Source organism: Varroa destructor, unplaced genomic scaffold, assembly GCF_002443255.2.
Source record: "Varroa destructor unplaced genomic scaffold, Vdes_3.0 BEIS01000005.1, whole genome shotgun sequence".
NCBI classification, from domain to species: Eukaryota; Metazoa; Arthropoda; class Arachnida; order Mesostigmata; family Varroidae; genus Varroa; species Varroa destructor.
Genome location: NW_019211458.1, coordinates 32124642 through 32139059, shown reverse-complemented (window position 1 = coordinate 32139059; position 14418 = coordinate 32124642). Strand labels below are relative to the sequence as shown.

General features: G+C 39.4%; 1 protein-coding gene and 1 long non-coding RNA gene across 16 annotated transcripts in view; one reads left to right on the top strand and one right to left on the bottom strand.

Moving 5' to 3' along the window:
• LOC111251071 (cardioacceleratory peptide receptor-like) overlaps positions 1–14418 on the top strand; it is a 164171-nt gene that overhangs the window by 77663 nt on the left and 72090 nt on the right. Inside the window, exon 1 of one of the 14 annotated variants that reach the window (XM_086989874.1) lies at positions 5588–5787. The exons of the other annotated variants lie outside the window; for them this stretch is intronic. Within the exon in view, the coding sequence (XP_086846000.1) occupies positions 5766–5787 (22 nt within the window). The 5' untranslated portion in view covers positions 5588–5765. Of the gene's footprint in view, positions 1–5587; positions 5788–14418 lie in introns of those variants that run through there. 14 annotated transcript variants of the gene reach the window in all.
• The window catches only part of LOC111251073 (uncharacterized), a 5888-nt gene continuing 1028 nt past the window's right edge, over positions 9559–14418 (bottom strand). The window contains exons 3-4 of one of the 2 annotated variants that reach the window (XR_015328987.1): positions 13554–14294; positions 9559–13256 (exon numbers count right to left, since the gene is read on the bottom strand). This is a non-coding gene — a long non-coding RNA (uncharacterized LOC111251073). Of the gene's footprint in view, positions 14295–14418 lie in introns of both variants that reach the window. The other variant, XR_002673619.2, reaches the window with a different exon arrangement.

Genomic DNA, 14418 nt, shown 5'->3' with positions numbered 1-14418 from the left:
GTCTGAAGAGCGTTATTAAAGTGTTTACGTAGGACGCCCATTTAGATCTAGTGTTTATCATTCATGAGCCAAACAACCAGATCTGTCTGGCCTTGATCAGCCCATTAGATTGCTATACGTGTCATGCTGGTGTCACAAGCGCACGTCTTTGGACATACGCCCCCTCGTCATCGCCTCCTCTAATTGGATCGGATAAATGATTTAGGAACATATGTTGGCGTTTCAGTAGAAGCCGCTCGTTCACTCCATGAAGGATACATTAGAACTAACAGATTTTCATTGGAAACAAAACAGGCCAACTAGCGCTTTACTCGCAAACTGACCCGGCAAGCGTTTACAATAACATCCAGTAACTGAGATAATAATAATAAGAAAGTTATTAGCAATAATTCTTTATGCCTATCGGCTTTTCTATGGCGAAAAATACTTTTGATCAGTACCCACATCACGACCCGGGAGGCACCACTTGAGTAATACTACTCAGCTTCCATGTCATATCGAGCCAACCTCTGTTTTTTTTCTAGAAAAGAAGTAAATTGGGATTTTTCAGTTCAGCCCTTCGTAGACTGTTTGTACCTATACAGTAAAGCCGTTTGTCCGTGATCTTATCTAATTTCCTTTCTTCGGCTATTGTTAGACATGATTGACCAACGTTACAATGCCCTGCGTTCTGAAGTCAAAGGGTATGATATCCCTCTATCGGTCTCATCCTCCTTCCCTTATTTCTCTGAAAACTTTCAAGCGGTATTGACCACTTACCAGGCACAATCAAGCATACTTAATGAGCCTTTATGTCACTACGGGAGTGTATTGTAATAAAAATAAACTTAGTGATAAAATTTAGGAAAGCGAAATTACTACTGAAATCCATAACTTTTATACATAAGAAGAAGGTTTTATCTGCCTCTCTTTCATTCTGCACACCAATAAAAGGCACATAAATTATTGATATTTTCTCTGAGTAACTGTAAAAATAATGTAAAAAAACGCTCTTATCGGTATTTTTATTGGTAATTTCAGGTACATTTATACTGTTCTGATATGAGCGGTTTTTTACACATGAGTTGTTCGCAAACGCTTGTAGGCCTATTAAAGCATTCATTTACCTGGTTCGCTTCCATTGAAAAGCTATTGCGTACTTTAGAAGAGAAACTGAACTTTTTATTTTTAAGCATTCAAATGTTCCACATGTTTGTAGTGAATAAATAGGGGTCAAAGCCAACGTGTGTTCCCAGATTGCAGGCATCATTTGTCCGATTCAATCAAAAGAGCTGATGACGAGACAACCGAAGACGTTTTTGATCATGATATTTAATTATCAATCACTGTTTTATGGGATCGTTTAGTCAGTTAACGCTATATGCCAGTCATAACTTGCCTGCTGCACAGATCGCACCCCAGGTACCTGTCTATTATCTCCATTATATTTAATGAATATCTAATTATATCGTTAAAGCCCAGACATCTCAGACAGTAGGGTACGTATCTAGGAAGCTCAAGACCGCTAACCAATTAGCTTAACTAACCAGCGTAGCTTCAATAAAAAGCCTACCATCGTTAGGCTACTATAAAACCATGAAACAATTTGTATTACATAATTTCACATAAATTAACATGTCTTTTTCTATTCGTAGAGAAGTTCTGTTGCTCAGCACAGGTTGCTAAATAAACCGAACATGATTCATACCCTTGTGTCTCTGGTTTATCAAGCAGATCTGTATGTGTTCCGTTTCATCGTAATAAGAGCTGCGATATTACTTCTAGTTTTCAACGGTTCACCAGCTACTCAGTTATCTGACCTCTATGGCAATTCGGAACGCTTTAAAATATAGCTTTTAGCTCGATACCTTAAACTCCGACACGAGAAGTCCGATACATTGAGTTTTTTTGCCTTCGGTTGCAACCTTAACCGTGTTACCCCGATAGCAATAATAAAGTTTTGTTCGAAAATATGACAAGGAAGATGAGTATAGGTTCTGGGAACGTATCCGAAGCAAAGGTTCAAGTTTGTCCATTCCTTCAAATTTACAACGCTTTATTCTTCTTTCGAAGTTATTTTAGAGGTCGACTGCAGTGCCTGATAGGTGTATATGAAACCGATGAGTCGCCTAGGTCAGAAGACATTGACAGGCATTAGAAAGTGGATGTCTTTCAAAGTTGCTTCCAGGACCTAGTCACTTATCTAGGTCCAAAAGAGACTGTGACAAGCTCCGCAAATTAATCACTTCAAGTTCAATAGAATTCGCATATGTAAAACTCACGTTCTTCTAGTCGCGTGACCAAATAAAAGTTTGCTAAACATACGAACTTACTTTCTGCAAAGGAAGACCTAACAGCAGTAATGTACAGCAAATATGCATGCTTGCGTTTGGTTTTCTTATTAGGCTATTTTGGTGATATTACTTCTAAAACTATATTATAGTATCTAAGATTAACGCGGGCGAGTTTTTTGAAAGCTTCACTCAGTTTCCGCTAGGCTGTTACAAGCGAATCCGGTGGACTTCGAAACTGAGTGAAACTAGGTGGATTAGAAAGCCAATTTTAAATATGTTCCCAAAGTTTTTCCCTTTACTTTTGCATGTCTTTTCAGCTTTGTGGCAGCTTCTGAATAACTTTATCACTTCTTAAGCATTATAGATAGTAGAATATGCTTGCCTACTGGTTGCCGTCTTTAGAACAGAAAAAAACCCGTGATCACATGGACTTAGATGAACTTCTGGATAAACTTAGATAAGCAAGCTAAAGCCGGCAAAATTATCTGAATCCTTAAAATAACTGAGAGATGAAGATGAGGTCTGGCTTTTTTCATGAGATAGCTGGGCCGCGCGCTTTCGATTGCCGTACCAACGGTCCATGGGTCACTTGAGGAATCCGAAACAGTCGGCTGCATCTATTGTTTCATTTTCGGTGGGTATTTCATAGTAGCATATGCCCCTAATGCCCCTATTACAAGTACTACCATTACCTTACGTCCGAACGAACTTGCCACTGCTACAGAACCATTTCTTCCGCTAGTCCCTCTCTGGCTGGGGATAGAAGATAAACTCGTCTGCGGTGGCCGTCTGCTCAAAACGGGCTCTTTGTTAATTAAAATTCCGCAAACTATACATTAAATACACGACACGCATTTTGAACTGAGCCGGAGTCAACTCACGGGGAACAATTGTTCACTCACTTTTTCCATTTTCAGTATCTGCGTTATAATTCTGTTAGACGTTACCTGTGAAATGCTAGTTTTGGCCTAGACTCCAGCCTGAGATTTCATGAAGAGCTTATCCGATTATCGTAATGCGTTCTTGCCCTTCGGGTTCTGATACTTGGTCACCCCCTCACTAGTTTTCAACGCTCCAATTTTCGTTCTAGTACCATTGCGTACCCTGGGTTCAAGTAAAACCTTCCTGCCTACTGTTTTCACTAACCGTTGATGAAATTCGGCAACACTGTGATTTTCGGTGAACGAAGATCTTACTACTAAGCGTTGATTTCCGAGACTAATTTTTTTTTTCTTCCGGATTTATTTCTTCTGGATTAAATCTAACCGGTTTTCGCTTGCAAGCTTTTAGATTTAATTCCATCCGCTAGCGGCGTGTAGTTCAAAAGTGGGTCCACCTCATAATCCGTAGGACTCGTTTGAACAGCTTAACCTATAATACCTTTAATATGTTATAATACCTTTAATGTAAAAAGACACATTGTCTATCAATTATCCAGTTGGTCAAAATAGTAAACAGAGAATTTTTCAATAGAAGGAAGGAGGGAGATGAAGATGGTGTGTGTAGATTACATAATTATAGACGATATTCTATGGGACTCGTGTTTCGCACTTGTATAATTGAAAAAAAACCCTTCACAAACGTAACCATTTCACGTCATTTCACCAATGTAACGAATGCCATATTCCTTTTATAGCTATGGTAAAACTGTTCGTGTTTTTAAACATTTGCATTCATGTATTAACATAAAAACGTTTCTGCGCGAAACGTGCATTATTTATCTGAAAACAAACAAAAAAAAATATATATATATATATTCGTATAATTGTAGTTTAAAGGTAAACGTAAGTATTATACAGAAGTGCAGCTGGTACTGGACGTCCAGCGTTCATGGTAACAGGGCCTGAGGGTGGTGCAGAATAACACGCAGCAAAAGCGCGGCCACCGGCAAGGTCCCGGAAGACCCGATGAATATGTCACGGCTATGATGATTTCCCAGCTCTAACTCCATGTTTTTCCCAACTTTCATTAAATTTATATTAAGTCATTAAAATAGCTCTCATATGGATCTAAATAACGTTTGCCGAACAAACTAGTCGTATTTGATGATCTTTTCAAGTTTGGGACCGGTAACGTACTCGAAAAAGAGGCTTCAGTAAGTTCAACTGGCATAAAGAACGTATGAATTATTCAAACAGGGGCTATAAAATCACACAGGGATGTATGTTCTAACGCTTGTGCCAATAGTGTTACTTTGTGTGGGTTAGATGCAGACTAGCGTAGGTTTCGGTGTACGTATAATTAGTACTGATGTAGTAAAAACAGTAGAGGCAAAAAAAAGTTCTGCTGCGTTAAGTGGCGTACCGTAAGAGCATAGAGAAATACCTTAAATTCTGAAAGTAACTGAAAAACGAGAGTCAAATATTCGATACATAAAGGACGGGCAGGCATACCCGTTTAGAAATACGATAGGGGGAACAAATCTATGGTGTCCGGTATATACATTTCCATATCTGTCGCATAGGTACTACTTTGGTTTTAACCAATACATCGCCTTTATTCTATACGCGTCTTTAATTTAGCGGCCAAATTAAAATGTAGTTATCTGTAATGAGTAGAACATTTCAATTTAGCAACGGATAACATATCGAATCAGCTATTTCATCGGCAACGAAAGTCCTTAAGTGCTAATTCCTATAATGCTAATCACTGATATTATATCCACGCTAAACCAACTACTATAACATGGCTTAAGACTAACAGTTAGCCTCGGAGTGAGGTCGGAAAGTGTTCGTTAAAGACAAGTACGTACAATCTCCTGTTCCCCAGAAACACTTATAACGATATGAACACTTTATTTCATCTGCACGACACACAGTCTCATTGTAACCATTGCGTAGCACAGACGCCCCACACGATGTTTTTCATCAAAACTAACTGAAAAAAAGAGGCCTGAGTGACAGAAATGGCCAACTACAAATATCCGACAAAAGGAATGGTTGAATTTCTTCGTTCTGCCGTCTCCGTCTTCGCCGTTATCGTTGTCCATACATCTGGGCCATGGCGTGTTCATGACTCTGGGTTACGACTGGCTTCTATAATTAGTTTTTCGACGCTATTCTGTCTGTTAGAAGTAGATGCGATTTTGTCTTCGTGTTTAGCCAACGATTTCGTCGTTCGTTTTGGCGTCTGCTCGAAACCCCCGCACCACGTCAAATCAGCGCTCACTTATTCCCCTTTCTTCTGCTGTATATTGTTCATTGTTGTAACTTTTAGCGTTCGTCTTCGTGTAGTTGTTAGTGAGCTAACAAACGGGCTATGTTTAGTTGTATGTGTGTGCAGGCGGGGTTAATGGGCGCAAGCGGGAGAGAATGTGGATAAGTACGTGACTGTACGTACAACGTAACTTTTGCTTACCTCATAGAGAACCCGATTGATCTTGTGAGTCTGCGCGCAGCTGTAGACAGGTGCTGCATAGCGTTTTTGTCACTCACACTGGCAGCGCCTAATCTACTTAAGACTGCTTTGTTTGAAGTGGAGCGCCACTGTTTGATGCAACGCTATCGTCGTGTTGGTATGTAGAAATTGAAGTGCTTGTCTGAGTCAGCCGGTACAAAGCAAACATAAATAGTCATATCGCTGACGACTTACTGGTTATGCTCTGTAGCCCCTATATACGATACTAGTCTACATGGCTTTCGCTTTACAATTTCGTAGTGTACTGGAAAGTAACAGTTAATAGTTGTTAGTTTAAGAAAACGCTACGTGACTCAGTCCGTAACAGTCTCTGCCTGCTTTGTTAGGAAACCAGAAACTTATGATAATAAAATATCTACTAAGTAGAGTAACTAGGACTACCTATACGAATGGAAATAAATTATTATTTGTTTATTGAGAATCTGACCGCTTTCTACATTTCTATTTCTTTTTATGTTTGTGAAGTTGTACGCATCCGAACTACTGGAAGTTAACACGTACAGACACACCGATAGATACAACAACTTTGGCACTTTGCCGCAAAATCTAACCCTTCTGAGTCTTCGAGGCGGTGCCCTTCATCGGACGACTTGAAGAAAGGAATTCCCTCTATCCTTAACGATTACACTGTCACCTAACTCTACTTCACGTAGGGAGCTTACCACCCTTAAAAGGCTCAGTTGCACCTCGATTCTACGTACACCCTAGCCTAGGTCGCGCCGTATTATATCCTTAATTTCGGCTCCTATATGTCGAATAACGTATGCATATAATTCTACTAACATATTTCCGTACAGCTTTTTCTTAGAGTCCAATTTTCAACCTTGTCTGTTACATGTATCATTTGCCTCGCAGGTACGTGTAGTACACGTAGTGAATACAGGTTACGCGCTCTACTTGTTTATAGCCTCTTCGTGAAGATTAATTAATCTTCACGGACCGTAATATGTATATAGATATATATATATATAAGTCTTCATAGGTATAAGACATAGGCATTTAAAGATACAGAGCACAGGAGTGTAAGGGACGTTAGATATTATTACTAAGCAATTACACATTAGGGTTTTCAACTCTTTGTAGAAGCACATCCAACAAACGATCATATACATTCTAATAGTATCTGCATACTTGAAGTAGTTGAAAGCTTCAATTTTTCAAAGTCACTACTGCTCAAGTACCCTTGACAGGCTTGCTGGAATATTCATGTGAAAATATAGAGTTTAAGAGGAGATGATTTCATTTATCTTTTTCCTATCAGATCCAGAATGCGAGAAAGGCCATCGCCGACATGATAGGTATTTATTTTCGGTTAGCACCTAGAATACTAACGACCATTCAGTGTTGTCGCAATTAGATGCGGCTATTGGAAATCAATTCAATCTATAGGTGTTCGCTTTGAATCTATTATGTCTACTGTTTGTCACGATATCCATACATGTCGCGTTCCGCTTGGTATCGACTCAGCATCACATACGTACCGTACAAGCCTTATGTCATTACCGATATTCGATACGCTCAATCATAGGAATATGTATACATAAAAGGACGCCTCCATAAATTTCGATCATTTAATATCTAGATTAATCTCTCTAATGATATGTGCTTGTTGGCAGCTGTGGAGGTACAAGTTTAGATGTCATACTCTGAAACGACGTAGATACATCTGTGTATCGTTTGTTTTACCTCATACGCTTTAAACATGCTTCAACCAGGACAACGCTAACAATTGCTGTCATAAGGACAACGGCAGGGTTCATGGCTCTAACATGACTAATAACTATACAGCAGGTCATAGTCGTATTAGATTTGCGCACCCCGTAAATGGTACATAACCTGCAGTTGATATCTGGTGATCGGAACCCATGTAGCAGCAATCTTGTTTGTGTGTGTGTGTGTGTGTGTATAAGCATCTTCTTAGCCAAGGAACAGTAAACAACATCCGGTAGAATAAGCAATGGTGAGTTTGATAGCTTTTTTTTCCGGCTAGTCAAATAAATATTGCCAATACCGGAGCAGCTGGCGGTCGATGACTTAAGGGAAACTCTTGGCAGCTAGCTTCCTGCAACCTTGCAATAGAGAAATAACGGTATATCGTGGATTCGTGAGAATTATTTTTCGCTACGATTTGTGGTGCAAATGAAACATGGTAAGTGATTCAGATGAGGAAAAGTTGAACACATTTTGAGATGTTAGACGTCATTCATGACGGCAGTAAGAAAGAAACGCGATAGTTCTACGATCATACAACGTTAAATAGCCTCGCTCCAATCTTTTACAGTGATCGTGAGTTCAAATGCCGTTTCGGATTATGCTATTTAGACCAATTTCGATTGTAACAGCCAATGCCTTTCAAACATGACTCGGGGAAAACGTTGATCCGTTGACGAGTCACTCGTCAACGTGTTGAGAACAGATATAATCCAACCTCCGTTTGGGTATACGGAACGTGAGTCTGTAACGTTACTGCAATGCGTCACATAGCCATCGATGCTTTTAAACGATGCGGCAATTTAAAAGGGAAAAGTGTTTGAATTAGATTAAAAAGCGATTGGCTAGATAGATTGAAATTGGACAGAATTTACTTTAATTGATAACACATATGTCACATGCACTTAAGCCACTGAGCTCTTTCCTGCCTCTGTAATGGATCAATTTATATCCGAAAACTGGGAAATTTTGGATTTTTAGGGTACATTTTTTTCTTTTTGCTGACGAATTAATTTGCTTAATTTTTTTTTAAATTTAAAAGTTAGCTTAACTTCATTTTATTGTTTGTATAGTATTTTCTATTTTAAAACTTGTACATGGCTTTCAGTGTCTTTGTTAATCAAGGCTGGTAATCAGAGAACGTAGTGTTTATTTAGTGGATTAACTAATTTCTTTTTAATTTTATTGCGGCTCACTTAATTAATTGGACTTATTTTTTTATAAGAAGGGAGTGAGTAAGTCGGATAGACAACAAGCAAGCCGCGTATTGCTTTAAATAAAAGTGAGCTCCTGTGTGATTGAACGATTTACCTAACTAGACATTCCTAACCAGTCTATTGAATCAATGTACTATTCGTGTATTTTTCTAGATATCTTTTTCAGCCCATCGTTATGGCCTTTATCTAACTTTAGCTGTTAGTCGTTTGCCTTATAATGCCAAGATGAATAGCCAAGTTGAGTATACTGCTTTATGCAATCTATGCAAAACCCATGTTTGTGAACGTCACGTTCAGGTGTACCTCGAGGAACTCGCATGTACGACCCTTATATCTAACAATCTATCGAAAGGGGGCACGCGTTGCCATCTGCTCGACACGTTTCCCCGTAGGGTCATACGCAGGCTGCACTTGTAGCTGGAACCAGCGAGTCCTCCGAATGTGAATACGAATCAAAATCGTGTATAACTCAGAAAGAGCATATAAAAATAACTTTTTTATCCGCACGAATATAGGGCATATAAATATGGTCTCCTTAACGCGTCATCCAGCAGCCAAGTCGAGGGAGTGGGGTTAGAGAATCGGCTAACATGCTTTCCCTAGCAAAGTAAAATCATTACGTGCACGTACGCTTTAAACGTGATAAACAGAGTTCAACAAACACGAAATACTGATAGATAGGCAATATAGACGAACACAAACAATTAACAAAGTCATTATTGGGACGAAACGCTATAGATTATCCTGTATGCGATTTACAAATCATTTTGTCTGTTTACGCTCGATGCTTGAGTCGACAATGTAGAAAAGTGTTCGCAAAAAGTAAGAGCATCTCAGTATGCATATCAAAAAAGAGAAAACCAGGCAAAGGCGGAGTGATTAATTAGTCTTTTACCTATGCTCCACGTACTCGACAGTATTAATTAAAGAAGTGTCAAGCGTAGCATTGCAAAACGCCAGTGCATTTTATTTTATTAATTACTGTTATACATTGACAGGTCTTATTGCCGCATACTTCGCCGAACGTTACAGGTTCATCGTACCGCTTTCTATATGTCTGTCTTTAGATTTTGGTCCGTCTGTGGCCTTTTTTGTGACTCCTAACAACAAACGGTCCCTGAAATCTTCCACAGTTTCAGCTTCGTTCATTGATTGATACACGGTTGCTGATCATTCCTCTTTATGTCTATGATAATATACTGCCGCGTCGGGCAACGACACATATATCGCGTTTTTCTATCAGTGTTTGACACCATTGTGCTTTTGCACTTCACCGAAGTCTCAAGAGAGGCTGGTGGAGAGCAACCTGTATCGCCGTAATTAACACACAGACGAATTGTGTTAATTAGATAGCACAAAAGCTTCTATCAAGCGCAGTCCGATGTCGTTCAGCGCAGCGTTTACTTTGCCAGTACCAAGCCGGATGATGATCCTCGTGATAATTTGCAAGGCATATATGTGCATGCATATATATATATCTGTATAGTTATTGGTGGTACTATACAACGCACATAACGTGAGCAGTCCAAAGAAAAAGGAGGCAAATTCATTGAATAGACTTTCTCAGTAGTGACGGACGTTCGATGGTTTCAGCGAAATAGTTCTGAGTCGGCCTTCGGTACGGGTTACCGTCCATACGGAAGTATACGAACATCATTAGCTTGTGCTCTCGAACGAGCGAACCCATTCGGCAGTTTTCGCGGTGACGGCTGGCGGCCGCTTCTGTCCTATTTCATCTTTTGCCTGCCTTAGTCCTTCTTTCAAAGGAGATCTCTTTTATAGATCCGATGAAAATGTATTAGGGCTACTAGCTTCCTGCTCTACCACCATCGCAAAAATGCTTTCAAATCTTTTTTTTCTAGCATTTTTTTACCCTACTTCACAGACAGAAGGCCGTTCTAGCTTTTGTTTGGGCGTATCACGAACTTCATCAGAAAATCGATTTTTTTCTCATTACCTTAATCAATGAAATTTGTAGAATTACCAAAAACTAGCCGATACTTTATAGTTATTCTTTTAATGCATATAGTACATTCTGCAAGGCCTGCCATGATGCGTGTTCTGACCAAACGTAACGTATTTTTTATTAGACAGGTGATAGGAAGCGTCTAAATAGAACAATATTCGCATGTCGCTTGTAACAGACAGTCTCTGGGCTGTCTGTCGTGCCCTGTCGATTTGCCATTCCGTCACTTTATTATTTATATGTCATGCTGTTATTTCGCCAATATTTTTGGTGAGCCGGACTGGACTGATTTATTTTGAAATGACCTATTTGCTCGAAAATGATGGTGGGTAAAAAATTTCAAATGAAACTTTAAAGACATAAACTAAAATTTCGAAGCGTCTGCTAAAAAAAGACTAGATCATAAAAACATTAGATGAGGATGCCCAAAGGTGAGGCTTTGGTATATTGTATTTTGCGTATTCTTTATAAAGTAACATCACAAAATACATCAAATGGATTGCCACCTATCATTTGTCATAAACAAAAAGCATGCTTAGTTTTGATTAACCCTTTGGGTTTCACATACAGATCGACGATTTTTCGCGCAATTAATGAACAAAGTAGGGTACTTGACCCTAATGGGAATCACCTGTTGTGGAGCTTTTTCTATTCTTAAAGTTTACCATTAAAGAATGTAGACCATGAAATATTGACTGCAGAATATCTACAGTCTAACGTGGGCGTTTCATAAAAGGCTACCCAAAAATTTTGCACTCTATAGGATTTATCCGCAAAGTTTCATTGGGGTTTAGCATGGATTATTGATGCAAGCAGAAAACACAAAAAAAAGCTTTGAGTAGTTTAATACGACATTGTTCGTGAGAAGTGTCAGAAAAATCAAAGGGGAAGGTATAAAACATACGGTAAATGCTTACCACATCTTTACTTTTTGATCGATCATACAGGCGTGTTTCTAAGCTTACTAACTGGTACTAAGTCATTGTTTGCAAAACTTCAATCACTGAATACCGCACGTTGAACAAAGGTGGTACGTAGTTTTCTCAAGTTACAATTTCACATTCTCGTGATGGGAATCTACTGAATATTTTAGTCAAGCGTCCTTTATTAGATAAGGAAACACGAAGTTTGTACATGGGATCTCTGACAGCAGGATTTACTCATAACCTATATTGGCTTAGTTCATTTTCGATCTAAAGTAAGTAATTCTATCTAAATAATTATAATCACAGTAATTTCCGTAGTTTTCGATAGTGGAAACTGAATTTTGATATATAACGACCGCAGGAAGCCCAGGAGAAGTGAAAATATTTACTCAGATCAAACGCGAAAGCCAAACTGATGAGCGGCACTTACCCTGCTTCTCATCAAGGTACAATGTCAATATGCGTATTGTCATTGCCATAATGGAACATTGAACTCTACAATCAGTAACAACGTATATCCTGAATAGCCATCTCGGACTCATCTTCGTCCAGTAGCGCTTGAATAATTAGACAGATAAAATATGCGTTCCTTCAACTTGAATTTATTTAAAGTATTTCCTTATGGTTCCGTGTTTTCATTTCAATTCAAATTCGGAGCCAACGACAGCGAATGGACCTATTTTGGCAAGCTCAGCCGTTCCGAGCAACTCGCTGGATAAGAGGACCACAAAAGGTGGCAAGCTCCCGATTTCGAAACGAGGTTTAGGCAGAAAAGGTTTAAAATAAGGAACGACAAGAGCTAAGCCACACGGCAAGGTGTTGAAAGAAAAGGCGCCTTCTTGGTATCACTCTCAGAGGACAGAATCGTTACATTCGACGGTACAGACACCGCAGCCGCACTGAACGACGGGCAAGAAGACAAGCAGTGAATTACTGTTGACCGTGGAGGTATCCAAATGGCCCCAAATGCGGGGTGGTAAAATCTAAGCCCGCGGTTGCTACCATTCTAGGGAAAATCATGCGTTGAGGAGCCGGTCAACGCCGTTTGTCAGGATCTAGCCGGCGTACTTAGTGGAAAGATTCAAGGTTCGAAGTTCCTTCGTGCGGATGGCTTCTAGAAGTGTTGAACGCCTCGAAGATTGCCAGGCTTTTTGATTTAGAATTCGTCACGGTTAAGACAAAGCAGAATGTCTCGTATTTTGATTAACATTGAGACCAGCGAGATGTGTAGTAACTGAGATGTACCGACCGCCCGTTCGTGATACCCCGCACAGGCGTTGGTATTTCCATAGATCAGGTAATACGGGCGTTCAAGAAAAAAAATTTCTGGAATTAGTAGTCCTTTATATAAGTTTTTTAGAGCTACGAATCGTACGAACTCACGTAGTGGTTCTCCACTATAAGCTACGATCGCGCCTCATATACTACAGCTTAACTTATGTACAGGTTTAGTACGCTTACGAAAGCCGTCAGAGTAAACGTTGTGGTGAGGCTTCGGACGTGTAAATAAGCTGCAACACAGGCCAAGTGCTCGAACTGCGGTGGTGATCAGAGAGCTGAAAAAGGCTTGTACCCTTTATGGCTACAGAAACTGAAGCTTTTCAGAAAAGTTCCCTGGAAAGGCGCTCACAAGGATCTGTACACGGGATGCCTGTTAATAGCAGCAATCATGTGTATGCTTAGCGTTATTTTGTCGATCGGCAAAGATGAGACTGCCACGAACATATTCATTTCGTAGTCCTCGATGCTGAAAACGTAATTTGAATATATTACGATCCCAGGAGGCACAAGTAAGTAACAAAAGTTGCTTCAATCAAACGCAAAAGCGATGATTAGTGTACTTTAATTAAGAATTTGAAAATGCCCCGTGTATTTCCGTGTGCGTTATTAAAAAGGCAAGCCTTCTGAGTTCTTCATGAATATCTAACACAAGTACTACGTATGTATATTATATACGTATAATCATCAGTATGGAGTAACATCGACATCTACGATCTTCGAATAAAGGCGCGTGCAGTGAGTTCCTTTAAGCAACAGGACTTACCATGGAAAGCCAATTGGCTAAGCCAAACAGTTAATCTTAGCTTCAGGCGCATATGATTTAGACCCGTTGACGCAGGACAAGAAATACATATATATGCTTTTCATCAATAAATATATAGACCAAGCCGGGGTAATTTAATTCTAGCTTAATTGTTTAAATTTTTTCTATAAAATTCTCTAACAACGTTTTTGGTTTGATGGTAGTCGTGTATCTAAACAATATATAGAAGTAATTTTTTTCACATTTAAATAATTTATTTAAATTATTTGTTGAGTTATTGGCCGGTTATCTATAGAGTGTAATTATTTAAGAGACGGTTTGCGAAATCTCATTATTCGAATTGTCAGTGTTAAACAAATGACAGCATAGAGTGGCAAAGACCACTTGAACTTAATGTCACAGGACGAAACGATCAGGTAAGATTGTTGCTGAGTCGCAGACGAAAATTAGCTTCATAGGTGTGTATTGGCGCAGACTGTTCGGTGGGAATCGTCTGCTATCGCGCTACCCTTCACTAGGACACCGGTCGACACCTGAACAGGAGACTGTATGGTACTGCACTTTGTATAATGCTTTGTTCTGTACCTAATACGGAATAAACAAATATAGGTGGTTGAAAGAGGATTCATTAGATCCAAACACGAAAGGGCCGTTAACATATTCTGGGCCGTCAGTCTTTGTAGGAACGGTGTGATTTCGGAATCCTTTCTGAATTCGCGTTCACGGACAGATTTGTCCTAACTGAAATATGAATCGGCCTTGTTAGTTTCAACTCAAGTAAATGATGTGTTCGTTTATGGACATAAGTCGGGTTACCACATCGGTTCATCTTTAGTAGACTGATTCCAAACATTCTCTAATAAAT